The sequence below is a fragment of the Otolemur garnettii genome, unplaced genomic scaffold (genome assembly GCF_000181295.1).
Source record: "Otolemur garnettii isolate 467f Iridium unplaced genomic scaffold, OtoGar3 scaffold00029, whole genome shotgun sequence".
NCBI lineage: Eukaryota > Metazoa > Chordata > Mammalia > Primates > Galagidae > Otolemur > Otolemur garnettii.
This window is the reverse complement of record NW_003852424.1, coordinates 14,213,514-14,228,324: the sequence shown is the minus strand read 5'-3', so window position 1 is coordinate 14,228,324 and position 14,811 is coordinate 14,213,514. Positions and strand designations below refer to the sequence as shown.

Sequence of the window (14,811 nt, the reverse complement as noted above, 5' to 3'; positions counted from 1 at the left end):
AACTGGTACCTTCAGGGAACCGGCCTCTTTAAGGAGAGGGGGCGGGGCCCGACGGCGAGAGGCGGGCCGAAGCTGGAGGTGACCGGAAGCACGTGTCACGTGCTGGAGCGCGGGGCGGTGCTCTGATCGGAAGCGGAAGTGAGTGTTTTTGGCAGCCTTTGGGTCTGCAGGTACGTTCCCTGATTGGAATGGGCCTGTGGTAGGGTTCTCCGTGGGGAAACTGAGGCAGAGGTCGAGCCTGACCTGAAGCCCCAGACCTATTGTGGTTGGGCAGAGGGAGGGCCAGGAGCTGGGCGAGCCCGGAAGAGCGGAGCAGGGCGGGCTTCCCCGGAGCAGGTCCGCGACGGGTGCGTACGATTTCGCTGGGCGGGAGGGACGGCCCAGACAAAGGCTGATAGGTGGACACCCGGGTCAAGGCTCCCTTCCCCCGCCTCCAGGGATGGGCTCCAAGGCCAAGAAGCGCGTGGTGCTGCCCACTCGCCCAGCGCCTCCTACGGTGGAGCAGATCCTGGAAGACGTTCAGAGGGCGCAGGCGAAGGACCCGGTCTTCACTGCCCTGGCAGCTGAAGGTAAGGGGAGCCCAGGTCCAGGGAAAGCGAACCCAAGACCCTAGAAGCAAGGAGGAAGGGGTAGAAGCACACTCCTAACTTCCACCCGGGCCTTGGTGATGACCCCAGCCCGAGTTGGCAGATCTAGTGAAACGGCGGAATCAGGAGCACAAACTCAGAGGCCAGTAATATGACTATAAACCTCATCCTCTCTAAACCTCACCTTATCTGTAAAGTGAGGCCTGTCTTCAGGGGTCCTTTAAAACGGGTGGGCCAGGGCGGCGCCTGTGGTTCAGTGAGCAGGGCGCCGGCCCCATATAGCGAGGGTGATGGGTTCAAACCCGGTCCCGGCCAAACTGCAACAAGAAAACAGCCGGGCTTTGCCGTGGGCGCCTGTAGTCGGCAGTTAATGATTTTAAAAACTTTTTTTTTTTTTTTTTAATTTAGTGACAGGGTCTTGCTCTGTCCCCCCGGCTGGAGTACAGTGGAATCATCATAGTTCACTGCAGCCTCCAATTCCTGGGCTTAAGCAGTCCTCCTGCATTAACCGCTGGAGAAGCTGGGACTTCAGGTGTGCACCACTGCAACACTGTGTCTAGCATATTTTTAATTTTTTGTACAGACAAGAGTCTCACTATGTTGCTCAGGCTGATCTTGAACTCCTCACCTCAAGTGATCTTACAAGCTTGGCCTCCCAGAGTACTAGGTTTGCACCACTGTGCCTAGCACTGCACACTTTATATGGCTCTCAAACCTTTTTTGAGCAGATATTATGTGCCAGGTTCTGTGCTTGAAGCACTGGGGGATGGAGAAGTGAACAGAAAAAACAAGAATGCTTTACCTAACAAATACAATCAATGTAACCCTTTGTACCCTCTGTGAATCCCCAACAATAAAAAACAAACAAACAAAAAAACAAGAATGCCTGCTCCTGAGCTGTTCTAATGGGAAAGAGACATTAGATTTAAGTATACTACATGAGGCTGGGCACTGTGGCTCATACCTGTAACCCTAGCACTCTGGAAGGGCGAGGCAGGTGGATTGCTTGAGCTCAGGAGTTTGAGACCAGTCTAAGCAAGAGTGAGACCTGTCTCTTCTAAATACAGAAAAACTAACCTGGTGTTGTGGCAGGCGCCTATAGGCCAAGCTACTCTGTAGGGTAAGGCAAGAGGATTGCTTGAGCCCAAGAGTTGAAGGTTTCTGAGAGCTATATGATGGCATGGCACTCTACTCAGGGTGTCAGGGTGACAGATTGAGACCGTCTCAAATATATATATACACACACACACACACACACCCCAAGTGAGAAGATGGAAGGTGAGGATTTCTATGGGGATTTTTTTTTTTTTTGAAACAGAGTCTAACTATATTGCCCTCTTTACAGTGCTGCAGTGTTACAGCTCACAGCAACCTCAAACTGTTTGGCTTAAGTGATTCTCTTGCCTCAACCTCCCAAGTAGCTGAGACTACAGGCGCCCACCACAAGGCCCCACTATTTTTTTGTTGCAGTTGCCATTGTTGTTTAGCTGGCCTGGGCCAGGTTCAAACCCACCAGCCTGGGTGTATGTGGCCAACACCATAACCACTGTGCTACAGTCTTACTCTGTTACCCAAGCTGTTGTGCATCATCACAGCTCACTGCAGCCTCTATCTCCTGGGCTTAAGTGCTGCTTCTAGCTCAGCCTCCTGTGTAGCTAGGAATATAGGTGCACACCACTGTGCCTAGCTAATATTTCTATTTTTAATAGAGATGGGGTCTTGCTCTTTCTCAGACTGGTCTGAAACTCCTGAGCTCAAGTGATCTTCCTGCCTCAGCCTCCCAGGGAGGTAGGATTACAGGTGTCAGCCACCAAGCTCAGATGGGAACAATTTGTAAATTAAGTAATATTTAAAATTTCAGTTGCTTGTTCTATTCTAGGCACATTTCAAGAATCAAGTGTTGTGGCTCGGCGCCTGTGGCTCAAGTGGGTAAGGCGCCAGCCACGTACACCTAAGGTGGCTGGTTCGAATCCAGCCCAGACCCGCCAAACAAAAATGATGGCTGCAACCAAAAAAATGGCCAGGCGTTGTGGTGGGCGCCTGTGGTCCCAGCAACTTGGGAGGCAGAGGCAGGAGACTTGCTTGAGCCCGGGAGTTGGAGGTTGCTGTGAGCTACGCCACGGCACTCTACCCAGGGGGACAGCTTGAGGCTCTGTCTCAAAAAAAAAAAAAAAAGAATCATGTGTTGTTCGAGGCTGAGGCAAGAGAATCACTTAAGCCCGAGAGTTTAAGGTTGCTGTGAGCTGTGATGCCACAGCATTCTACTAAGGGTGACACAGTGAGACTGTCTCAGAAAAAAAAGAATCACGTTTTGCTAGTGGCTGCTGTAATGAACAGCACAAGGGGAAGACATTTTCATCTGGAAAGTTCTTTGGGACATTGCTGGTCTAGGTACATATGCTGGATTATTCTCAGTGTGCAGCTGGGTTATCTGAGGGTGTTTGAGTTCCAATTTAAGAATCATAGGTACTTGGGCGGCACCTTTGGCTCAAGAAGTAGGGCACTGGCCCCATATACCGTGGGTTGGGGGTCGGGGGTGGTGGCGGGTTCAAGCCTGGCCCCGGCAAAAACTGGAAAAAAAAAAAAAAGGAATCATGAGTGCAGGTCCACCCACATTTGAGTGTGGGGAAACTGAAGCACAACAGTGCAGGGGCTCACTCCAGGGAGAGTGCATTCTCTGCCAGCCTTGTCCACATGCTCTGTCTGGCCTTTTCCACCTCATTATGAAAGCCGGAGGTGAATTAGTGGGTTTTTAAATCAAACGGCAGTCTTCTCTGAGCCTGTACTGGATATGTAGGCTGCACTAGTGGGAACCCATATGGTCTCTGGACAAGACAGGCAGTGGCATTTCTGTGCATAAGACAAGAGGGCCAGGCCAGGGCAAAGGGGACCCCAGCATGTCCCTGAGTGACCTCAAAGCCTGTGCTTTTCAGCCCTTCCTTTTTTTTTTTTTTTTTGAGACAGTCTTACTTTGTCATCCTCTATGGAGCCCTATGGTGTAGCTCACAGCAATCTCAAATTCTTGGCCTCAAGTGATCCTCTTCTCTTGACTCAGGCGCCCATCACAACACTTGGCTATCTTTAGAGATGGGTCTTGCTCTTACTCAGGCTGGTCTAGAACCCATGAACTCAGGCAATTCACCCCCTTCAGCCTCCTGAAGTGCTAGGATTACAGGTATGAGCCTCGTACCCTGCCTCTTCAGCCCTTTCTGCAGAGCAGGGGAGTCTGTGGGTGGTCTATAATAGATTTGGGAGTTACCAGGAAATGAGTCATCACACCTCCTAAGTGCAGGGTTTCCTGAGGTTGCTTAGTCATTGAGAGATGTTTTTGGCATCTGAGTTGTCCCATCTCTGGCTCGCAGAGAGCCAGGGATGACAGATGGGTGTTACAGCCAGGATTGGGCTTTTTCTGTGGCCCAGTACCCTGGCCACTTCTGTTTTCTGAGGGCTACAGGGGAGGCCTGTGTCTCTTGGCTGGCTGTCCAGAAAACATGTGATTTTGAAAAGACCCTGCCCTGCAGGTTGCTCAGGAAGATGTCCCGTGGGATGCCCATGAGTATGTATTTTAGGGTTGCCTTTCCCATGATGCAACTGTATCCTGTCCTTAGACCCCCCAGGTCCCTCCAGGAGTACAGAGGACTCCAAGGCCCAGTGGAAGGAGCTCTACCAGCAGAGCTGGGCCTACGTGGCGATGAACCAGCAGCTTCAGCGGGCAGGCAATGGGCTAAGGCAGAAGTGTGAGCACCTTCGGAGAGCCGGCGAGGATCTGGAGCGGGAGGTTGAGCAGGTGAAGCAGGCAGCACTGCTGGAGACGGCAACTGCTGCCTCAGTCTGACCTCTCAGCTGCCTACCCCGGGCCTCCCCACTGGAGACCTGCATGCCCATTGGCTCCAAGCTGGCACTTCACATAGGTCCCCAGCACCCACGCTTGCCTCTGTCACACTGAGCTCGTGTGACTGCCCAGCTGGCACCATCATCCATATGCTCCACTGGATGGGGAGGACTCCTGCTCTGCCTTGATTCTGTCCCTCCTCTGCTCACAGTGGCAGCAGCCCTAATAGGAGATAGGATCTCTAAGAACAGTTGCTACCTCCTTCCTATCTCAGGGCGCAGGCATTTATCTGTCTGTCCACCTGTGAGTCCTGATGAGTTGTGGCACTGACTTATTAACTGTCACATGGGTGCCCACCCAGTGTCAGGACCACCTGAAAACCGGCATCAGCCTTTGCTCTCACTTCCTTTCACTTTCAGGGCTCCTACATTTATCTTCTCAATGACCTTTGGGCTGCTGGGGTCACTGTCGCCACTGCCTTTGAGACCCTGCTAGGCTTACCTTCAGCCATTGGCTGACAGGCGGCTCATTAGTCACTGCCCAGAGCTGGCTGTGGTCATCCAGGTCTTGCTGCTGCCCACCCATGTGGGAGCAGCTCCAGGGCCTGCTGGAATGCAGGTTCTGCCCCTGGGGCAGATGGAAATTCAGGAGGCAAAGGGACTTGAAAAGGGCCTTTCATGGTAAAAGTCAAATTAGACACTAACTAGAGACATGTGGGTCATGAGAGAAGTGGTTGGGAAGCCCCCAGGATACCCCCAGGTCCTGCAAGTAAAATCTACCTGTGTCCAGCAGGTCTGAGTGGTGCCGCTCCTGGAGGGTTGGGAGGGGATGATCAAGGCCCAGGAACAGAACCCTGGCCCAGGTGAACGCAAGGGCCCTACTGGGTCCTATCCAGGAACTGTATGTGGAAGAGCACCCATTGGACCTACGAGCCCGAGCCTGGGGCCTGCTCTTCTCAGACCCATAGATGATTCTGGAATGTGGAAGATATTTCTTTTTCCTCTATCGGCCTGAACCAGCCTGAACTTTTGGGGGCTTCACATTGGTCACAACCTGGAAGAGCTTTGCTTACCTTGCTGGAGTCAAACCCTCAGGTGCTGTTGAAGGTCCTTGCCAGGGACTGATAGCTCCTGGCCCAGATCTCATGGCCCAACCCCTGGCATTCCCTCCCCTACTTTGCTTCTTGCAGAGCTGTGCCAGGGTTGTGCTACCTGGAAGTGACTCTGATGTGGGTCCCTCCAGCTCCCCAGCCCCTGTGTACCTCTTGGCTATGGTGCCAGTGGCAGGTGCTGCATCTGCCTTGTCCTCAACTCCAAATGGCTTACAGGTGCCCTCCTGCCTACAGCCAAGTACTGATTGCCAGGTACAAACATCCAGGTGTGGCTGCCTGGCTTTGGGATGCTCTCTACCCTCAGAAGCTTTCCAGGGTGCCAGGCAGACTATCCTGCCAGCTTCACCCAGCTGCTCCCCTGCTCATCCATTGTGCCCTCAAATAAACCTCAGGCCTGGATCTTGCCTGCATCTTTCAAGCAAAAGCCTCATCACTTTGTTCCTGACAGGAGTGAGGCTCCATGCTTATCCTATGGACCCAGCATTGGGGACAGGCTGGTGACTGGGATAGGAGGACTAGGCGAGTCCTCTCCAACTCCTGCCTCATCCTCAGCCCATTTGGAGAATAAGAGCCACAGACAACACAGGATGATTGAACAGCTCAGTTTATTAAAGGTACACAGGAGTCGGAGAGCTGACTGCATATGTCTTCTGCTGACAGATGGCTTTACATTTGGGGGTAAATTAGCTATTTACATGTCCATTTAACACTGCAGAGACCTAGTACAAAGACAGGGTGGCAGCAGGGTGAACCAGAGAAAGGCCAGGTTTGAGTCATGCTGGGTAGGATGAGGTAATGCTGTTGGCTGCTCAGGAAGACTGTGTCAGTGTGGGGGGGTGTCACCCCGAGTTCAGCACCCAAATGTGGTAGGGTGGGGTCAGGTGGTGGTTATTGTCCATCACTCTCAGGACATCAGACCCTCAGTTCCCTTGGGGCTGGTCCAGGTGCAGAGAGACCAGTAGCTGAGCAGGATCATAAGACTCTGGCTTTTAGGTCTAGCTTCCAGTTAATTGTCCAAAGAGGATGGCAAGGTATGGCCATGCCCCCTGCTGCAGGTGGTGAAGAAAACAGAAGTGACCCCAGACTTGGGATATGGCAGGGAAAGGGATGGTGGGAGCCCCAAGATCCTTGCTGCTGGCCCAGCATTCAGCCGGTGGAGGTGGTATGGGCAGTGCCCCACCAGTCCCAGGTTCTGGGAGCAGTGCAAGGCTTGGTCCTCCTCAGCAGCTGCCCTGCTAGCCTGAGGTAGCTCTGAGAGTTCACCCCATGACCCACATGGGAAGATAGAGGCACAGGGCATTGAGAGCACCCAGGGACTCTGTGTGAGATGGGGCTGCACCTCTGCAGCTGAGTGGCCTGGGGACTGCCTGCTGTTTTCCTACTGCCCAGGCTGTCTTAGGCTCAGCTGGCCCATGGTTGAATCTGAAGGCTCAGGAGAGACCATAAAGCTTGTTCCCTTGGGCTGTAGGTGGGGGAAGGGAGTTCCAGAGAGGCCATCCTCTGCTGTGTCCTGAGGAGGCTCCTGGTAGGGGAGGTCTCCCTGTTCAGCTCTTGTCCTCCCTTCCCTGTCCAGTCACCAGCAGAACAGAGCCCTGCCTGCCAGCAAGGTCCTGCCAGTGAGCATGTGGTGCCTCTGGCCTCTGTTGGAGATTTAAGGATGCTGCAGTCCACAGAGCCCTGGGCATCAGTATACAGGACACGGCATTTCAGAGACTTCTAATGCAACACAGTTGATATTTATAGTAGCAGCAGCACTTTATCTCTGGAGTAGGGCCTAAAATAGGCATTGTTCACAAAAGCGCCAAAGTTGAGGACAGGTCCTGTCAGAGAGGCTGAGCCTTCCTGTGCTGGGGACAGGAGGGAAGATGGTGTGCCCTGTCTTCTGCCTCTCAAGCCCCACTTCCCTCCTCCCAGAGAAGGGACTGGGAATCAGTATATGGAACAGCGTCTGCCTCTTGGGAGCGGCTCTCCACAGAGTTTGTGATGGCAGGCAGATCTATGCAAAGAGCAGTACTTCCCATAGCTGGGATCCTGCAGGAAAGAGGTCATTGGCTCTTTCTGCAGAAAGACATGCTCAGAGCTAGAACTCACATGTACTGGGTCCCAGATCAGAAGCCCCTGTGGAGCCATGGACAGGGTGCTAGTTGCTGTGGCTGGGAAGAGAGGATGGGTATACTGGGCAGTCTTCAGACTCCCTGTCTGCTTCCTCCTCATCTGGCACCACACACTTTCTAGTACCTTGTTCATGGCATTTTCAGCAGCCCTGGCCTCGATATGTCCTGCCAGCCAGGTCCTGGGCTCCCATTTCCTTTCAAAGCCTTGCATTGAGTTCAGGCTTCCCAGCTCTGTGAGGAGGCTCAACCCTCCTGTTCCCCTGATTCCAACAGTGCTGCCCCTGGAGTTCTTAGGTCCCAGCAGTCTATGAGTCATATATAAGAAAGGACTTGAAAAGAGAACACGACCAGCAGCAGCATAGCCATCAGCACTCTCCACCAACCACCTTCATAAAGTGCAGTCCTGGGGGCAGAGGCCAGTGTTCCAGTTCCCTGGGGCTCTATACTGGGATTCTCCTGGCCTCTTTCCCTTTGCCTCACCCAGAACAGCTGGGCTGAGTTGATCCTGACTCCAGTGACCTCTGGGGTCAACCCAGCTGGCAGCCAGCATCTATCTCCAGGTATAGTCCAAGGACACTGGCCTGCAGCCAGAACACAGGGCAGGCCCCACGTGAGCCGGAACCCCAGCATCTGCACCACGTCCTCTCCCATCCACACACCACCTGCCTCCCAGTCTTCCTCTGAGGGCTGCAAGGGGCAGGATGAGCCAGTAGCTCCCACTTTTCTTGGTACTTCCTTGGGGTGTCTTCTCCAGGCTTCCTGGGCATCACCATCTGGGTGGAGGCGCATTTCTGTTGGGCTCAGCCACACACCCCCACCCGACTCTTCCCCCAGCTGGGGCTCAGAATGAAAGCAAGCCCCCCAAAGCCATCATTAACAAATTACCCGCTGCTGCAGTAATTACAGCCTTCTCAGAGCACAATCGTGGGCAGATCCACCGTGACTCCACCCTTCCTCAGCGCTGCCCCAAGGGCGGATGCAGAAGCTGACCCGTGCCCAGGCCAGGCAGTGGCTATTGAGAGGAAAGGCTTTTGCTTGAAGGCTGGAGCTAGTGACAGCAGAGCCCTCAGGGTCTCCGCGTGCTGGCCAGGGTGCCCTTTCCTGTGTTCCTTGGAAGGGATCGAGCCCCGCGGCAGCACCCACAGCACAGCAGCAAGGTCTTCCCATGAGGCGGAAGGATACTGGGGCTCTGCGATGGGACTCAGTGGGCAGAGGCCCTGGGGCGACCTATTGGGAGCATCTATAGAGCAGGCTCCCCAGCGGTCACACTGGACTGCTGGGTCAGGAGAGAAGGTTCCAGAAGGCCAGCGAGACCGTTATTCCAGGAAGCTGGCAGAGGTGGTGGCGGGGGCTTTCTCGGCCCCAGAGTCAGTGGCTGCAGCTGCCACCATGGGACTGGGCACGTAATTGAAGGGGGGTACGCGGGCCGAACGGCTGGGAGAGCCGTGCCGGCTGGCAGGGAAGACCCCTACAGCGACCCCCAGGCCCTCATGGACGACAAAAGGGGTGGTGCTGGGTGCCTTGGAGGGGCCAGGCCCATCCACATCACTGCCACCGGAGGCGGCCTGACTGCCAGCCGGGGCTCCCGGGGGCTCCCTGCTCTCCAGACTCGGGGACGTGCTGGAGTTGGTCTTAGGGGTGGCCACCTCCTCGGTTTGGACCACCGCGTCACTGGTTTTGCTCGGCTGGGGGCCGGCTGGGCCCTCCTCTGGCGTGGCACCCCTGAGGGGCAGCGCCGTAGCCGGCAGCGTGCTACGCAGAATGTGAGGCACGTCCTCATCCCGGATGCGGCGCCAAGTGGTGCCCCGTGCGGCCACCCTGGGCAGGGGTCGGGCCTCTCCGTCGCTGCTGCGGCGCACGGCGTCGGGTGGTCCGGGAGACGCGGAGGTGGCACTGTCGGGACGGCGCGCCACGCTAATGTGCGGCAGCGACGCGTAGCGCTTCACCGCCTCGGGCCGCGTGGCCGACGTGCGCACCGGCAGGCGGGACGGGCTCTCAGAGCTGGGGCGCCGGGCTGCGCGCTCGCCGGGGCCGGGCCGCGCGGCTGGGGGCCGCTGTGGGGACAGGGTCTGCCGCGGGGGGGTCCGAAGCTCGTCGCAGCGAGAGGAGCAGAGGAAGACAGCGGGCATCGCAGGCCGGCCTCGACGAGGAGATGCGCCTTGGGGGGCAGAGGCAGTGGACTCGGCTGAGGACAGTTCTGAGCGGTGGCGTCGCAGCAGGCCCGGAGACTCCTTGATGAAAGTAAGCTGTCGCCGGAAGCCGGAACGGTCGGAGGCCTCGCTGCCACTGGAGCGGGCAGAGGCCATGCGCACCAGGCCTAGGCGGCCCTTGCGCATCCCCGGGGACCCCTCAGCTCCCAACTGGCCCCTGGGTCCTGGCTCTGGGGCCGTCCGGGCCAGCGGTGGCGGCCCCCGTTTGGCCGGCTTCTGCATAAACGGAATCCGCACGGGTGACTTCTGCGTCTTGTGCTGCTTGGCCAGCAGAGCCCGCGCCGGCGTCCTGGGCACAGGGGAGGCCCCAGGGCCGGGCAGGGGCCTCCCAGCCTGTGGGGCCGGGAGGCACTTCCTAGGCAGGGGCTGGGAGGCTGGTGAGGTCTGGGAGGAGCTCGAGGAGGGGGTCTTGTTCAGGCGAGCAGGGGGCGTGGCGCTCCTAGGGGGTTGACTTAGTGCTGCTAGCTCTGAGGTCTTACCCAGCCTGTGCAGGCTCCGAGACCGCTGCTGCCCGGGGCTGGGGGCTTTTACTGGAGCCACTGGCTGTGCAGGACCAGGAAGCCTCATCTTTCGCGGTGTGGCACGGGGGCTAGGAGCACCTTTGGGCTGGGTCCGAGTGGCTTGGCTGGGCACATAGATAACCGTGTGCCCTCGGAGCACAGCTGGCATCCTAGACTCTGTCTTCTGAGCACTTCGCAGCTTCTCGAGCTTTCCAGGGGAGTAGGGGCTGCCCCTGCTTTCTGCTGAGGCCATAATTCGTTTCTCTGGCCGCCGGGCACTACCCACCTCCCCCAGCTGTCGGCCTTTCCTGTGCTTGGGAGGCTGTAGGGTAGAGCTCATCGACACCCCTGATGGGAAGGACAGGATGGAGTCAGACTCTGAGGAGGCCTCTCCGGTGGCAGCCGCTGCCTGATGTAGCCACGTAACGATGGAGTTGGCGTCCTCCTGGATAGCACGCCATTCGACACTGTCCAGGTCGGATGCCCTGTCGGAGCCTGCCGCCTCCTCACTGCACTCCCGTGGGGACTCTACTGGCTGCTGATCTGGCCTGGCAGCTCGGAGCTTACGACAACGCCGCAGTCCAGGTGCAGGGGTCCGACGCCTGGGCATGGCTGAGCCAATGCACCTGTGCAACAACTCTTCCTCAGCCTGAGGATTGGGAGAGCTGTTGTGCCCACCTCCCAGGCCCAGGTCCTTAGTGACTGTAGGCTCTTGGCTCCGTGGACGCCCAGCTGGCTGTTTTGGGGGCTCGGGCTCACTAAGGGAGCTAGCAGAGGAGCTGAGGGAGTAGCAAGGGGGGGTCTCGTCAGCAATAAGGCTCAGCTGGGCCTGAGCTGGCGTTGGGGCAGGCAAGGCAGCTGCCTTGGCCAGGGCCTCCTTCCTGCCTGCTGGACGCTCCCGAGTTAGAACTCGGGGGATAGTGGATGCCTGCTGGAAGGTTGGTGTGGTGGTGGCTGGCTCCTCATCAGAGTCGTTGCCGTAGAAGCAATACACAGCCTCCTCAGTGGGTGTTGTGAGGCATAGTGACTGCAGCCCCCCATCCCCACGGATGGGATGTGAATTGTCCTGGTCTGAGTGGGTGCTTGAAGGCTGCCCTAGGGGTAGCTCCAGCCCTGTCCGGGTCCTGCCAGACCCTCGGGCCTGCTCCGTGCTCCGGCTTGTGGCCCCTGCTTTGTGGTGGTGACCAGCAGTCTGTCTGGCTGGGTGGCCTATGGGTCTCTGCCTGTCTGCCAGCCCCCGGGGCTGGTCCCGGGGGTGTCCCTGCAGTGTCTCATCACTGAGTGAAGCGGCACTGGAGAAGTTGACTGGTGTGCCCTCAGCTGAGTCTGTGGAGTCATCCTCCTGTGCTGGGGTGGGCACTAACATGTATACTGGCACAGGCAATGCCCGGTGGCCAGACACCAGTGCTGAGGCCACCTTGCGGAGGCGGGCAGGCACAGCAGCCCCCAGACACTCGCGCAGCAACTCCAGCTCCTGTTCGGCAGCTGAACGGGCAGCATGAGAGCCCGTGGGTACCAGCCCTTCGTCCTTCCGGTGGTGCCCTGCAAAGTGGACACTGGCGCCCCCTGAGCCCCCACTCCGCTCAGGGCAGGCAGAGGGCAGCAGCCGCAGCTCCACATCCTGCTGCACATAGTGCTCATGCAGGGCCAGTGCACTAAGGCTGGAGGCACACGAGAAGTTCTCATCTGGCTTCTCCACAGTGAAGCGGACACTGCCGGCATCCAGCTCAGAAGGCAGCCGACAACGCTCCCGGCAGTCAGCGATGTCCAGGAAGCGCTTCACATAACTTTCCCACTGCAGGCTGAACTGGCTGGCTTCATGCTGGCCTGGAGGCACGGGTGCAAGTGGTGGTGTCTTGCTTCTGCTTGGTGGCATGGTCTGCCCGGGGCTGTCCGGCAGCTCACTAGGACTAACAGTGCCGCTGCCCAGCCCACTACACGGGTCACTGGGGATGGAGCTGGCGATGGATGGGCTCTCGAAGCTGCTTAGTGAGCTCACTGAGCTGCAGCGGCTCAGGACGAGTGGTGTCTCCTGCACATAGTTCTCGGAGGAGCTGGATGGTGTGGCGTCCTCTATCCCCAGGCCCTGGCTTCGGCCCCTCCGGGGTGCAGGAATGGCCACGGGCAGGGAGGCCGCTCCTGAAACCCGCCACCCCCCATCCAGCTCTGGCTCTTGGGGACAAGACTCCTCCAGCCCCTCTAGGGAAGAGTCGCTATCATCTAGGTCCCCACCCTCGCTGGGGCCTGGGTGCCCTGCAGAGGATAGGGAGGAAAGGGAGCTGCAGCGGGAGAGTGAGAGGGGACCCTCCTGCAGTACCAGTTTCTGAAGCACCTTGCTGGCCACAGGCATCGGGGCAGCTGCTGGCTTCTCCGGCACCTTGTTTGGGGTCTCTGCTGGCAGCCAGGCCTGCTTGCGGGTCCCAGGGGAGGCACCATGACTAGCAAAGTGCCCTGCACTGCCCCTGGTTGCACCCTCAAGCAGTGGCACATGCTGGTACGTAGGTGAGAGCTTGATGGTATGCACGTGGACATCAGTAGGTGCAGACTCCTGGGCTGGGGACTCAGACTGGCCACCTGGGGAATCAAGGTCCAATTGGCTAGGCCGAACCTGCCCACATCGTGGGTCATTACGGTGCTCAGCCAGTGCAGCCAATGGGCAGGGACGCATGTGTTCACGTGGGCAGTACCCATCACTGGTACTGCCACTGTTGAGGCTATCATTGGAGAGGCTGGCATGGGCTGCCTTAAGCCGTAGCAGCGGGTGTGCCCGGCTGCCTACCCCTGGCCGCCCACTTTCAGGGCCCCGGCAGGGTGAGCAGGACTGTGCACGGCCCTCCCTTGGCACCTCCTGCCCAGGGTCCCCAGAGCTGAGGCTGAAGCTGTCATCAGATGAGGTATGCAGGGCAGAAATGTCCTCCACCAACCGGTCAATGCGTGCCACAGCTAGCGCCAGCTTGGCCTTGGCCTGGGCTGCCACAGCCACCTCCCCACCAGCCTCCTTCTCAGCCTCTAAGTCACTACGATGGGCAGGTGGGGTACGGGCCAGTGCCTGCCCCTGTAGGAAAGGACTCCCCAAGAACAGGGACAGCACTGCAGGACTGGCTGGCTCTGCAGTGGCAGCAGCTGCAGCCAGGGATGGTGCATCATCATCGTCAAAACAGCCAGAGTCTGAGGCATAATCCTGGGCCAGGCCATCTAGGTGCCGCAGGGGCGGCAATGGCTTTTTGGAGGTGGCCTTGGGCTCAGTCATGGGCAGGCCCTGCTTCTCCAAGTGGTCCAGTGCCTGGGCCAAGTGTCGGGCATCCAGCTCAGCCTCCAGTGCCCGCTGCTTCCTCACGTACAGGCTGGGTGCACAACTGCCTGGGGATACAGCAGTGGCTGCTGCCTGGTATTTAGTGGGCCTGTGAGCCAGCAGGTTGCGCAGGGCAGCAGCGCTGCCCATGGCAATCATCTTGTGCTTGGAGTGCACCAGGTTGCGCAGCATGCCCACTGCACCCAGGTCCCACAGCAGCTCCTGGTCACGTGCACTGCGGGCTGACAGATTCCAGAGTGTGCCACAGGCATTGCTCACGATCGTCAGGCTGTGTGAGGTCAGGTGCTGCAGCAGCGTCTGCAGGCAGTTGTGGTCCCGCAGCACCTGCCTGTGTGCAGAGAGGTGTGTCAGGGCCAAGCCACCCAGCCCTGCCCACCCTTGCAATGCCAAGCACAAGGTTATAGATTTAGCAAATAAAAATACAAAACATCTGATTAAGTTTGAATTTCATAAAAACAATTTTCTATTTCAATTTTCCCAAATATTGCATAAGATATACTAAAAATAATTATTTTTAAAGTTTGAGGTGTGACACCTGTAGCTCAGCAGCTAGGGTGCTGGCCACATACACCAGCGCTGGCAGGTTCAAACCCAGCCTGGGCCTGCCAAACAACAATGACAACTACAACCAAAAAATAGCCAGGTGTTGTGGCAGGTGCCTGTAGTCCCAGCTACCTAGGAGGCTGAGGCAAGAGATTTGCTTAAGCCCGAGAGCTGGAGGTTGCTGTGAGCTGTGATGCCACAGCACTCTATCGAGGGCAACATAGTAAGACTCTATCTCAAAAATAAAGTTTGACAGGATGTCACAAAGTATTTATAAAATATTCTCTACCTCTTTATAAAATTTTCTAAGGAATATTTCTAAATAAAGGTACGTTTTAGCTACAATTTCCCATTTTCCTATTTATGGCAACTTTAATGGCAACTTTTAGGACACCCTGTATTATTTAATAATTATTTCATTAAGTAAAATTTTAGCATGACTATATACTATGCAATAGTGTAAATGTACTAAATTCTAGGCTCAGCGCCTGTGGCTCAAGTGGCTAAGGCGCCAGCCACATACACCTAAGGTGGCAGGTTCAAATCCCCAGCCTGGGCCCGCCAAACAACAATGATGGCTGCAACCAAAAAAATGCCCGGG

General features: G+C 57.0%; 2 protein-coding genes across 6 annotated transcripts in view; one reads left to right on the top strand and one right to left on the bottom strand.

Moving 5' to 3' along the window:
- Positions 1 to 131: 131 nt before the first annotated feature.
- CUNH19orf25 (chromosome unknown C19orf25 homolog) lies at positions 132 to 6,311 on the top strand. 4 transcript variants are annotated; one of them, XM_003788845.3, is made up of 4 exons: positions 132 to 170; positions 438 to 569; positions 4,196 to 4,374; positions 5,979 to 6,311. In XM_003788845.3, exons 2-4 carry the CDS (start codon positions 440 to 442, stop codon positions 5,982 to 5,984), a joined length of 315 nt encoding a protein of 104 aa, XP_003788893.2. In that variant the 5' UTR covers positions 132 to 170; positions 438 to 439; the 3' UTR covers positions 5,985 to 6,311. The 4 variants fall into 4 exon arrangements, with proteins under 4 accessions (XP_003788893.2, XP_012660040.1, XP_023368364.1 ...); XM_012804586.2 differs by lacking the exon at positions 5,979 to 6,311 and having other exon boundaries at positions 4,196 to 5,948; XM_023512596.1 differs by lacking the exons at positions 132 to 170; positions 5,979 to 6,311 and adding an exon at positions 190 to 347 and having other exon boundaries at positions 4,196 to 5,948.
- A 2,649-nt stretch (positions 6,312 to 8,960) lies between these two features.
- Positions 8,961 to 14,811, bottom strand: part of APC2 (APC2, WNT signaling pathway regulator) — a 23,470-nt gene continuing 17,619 nt past the window's right edge. For both annotated transcript variants that reach the window (XM_003788697.2, XM_023512645.1), the window contains one exon: positions 8,961 to 13,995. In XM_003788697.2, coding sequence (XP_003788745.2) covers positions 8,961 to 13,995 — 5,035 coding nt within the window. The remainder of the gene's footprint in view (positions 13,996 to 14,811) is intronic.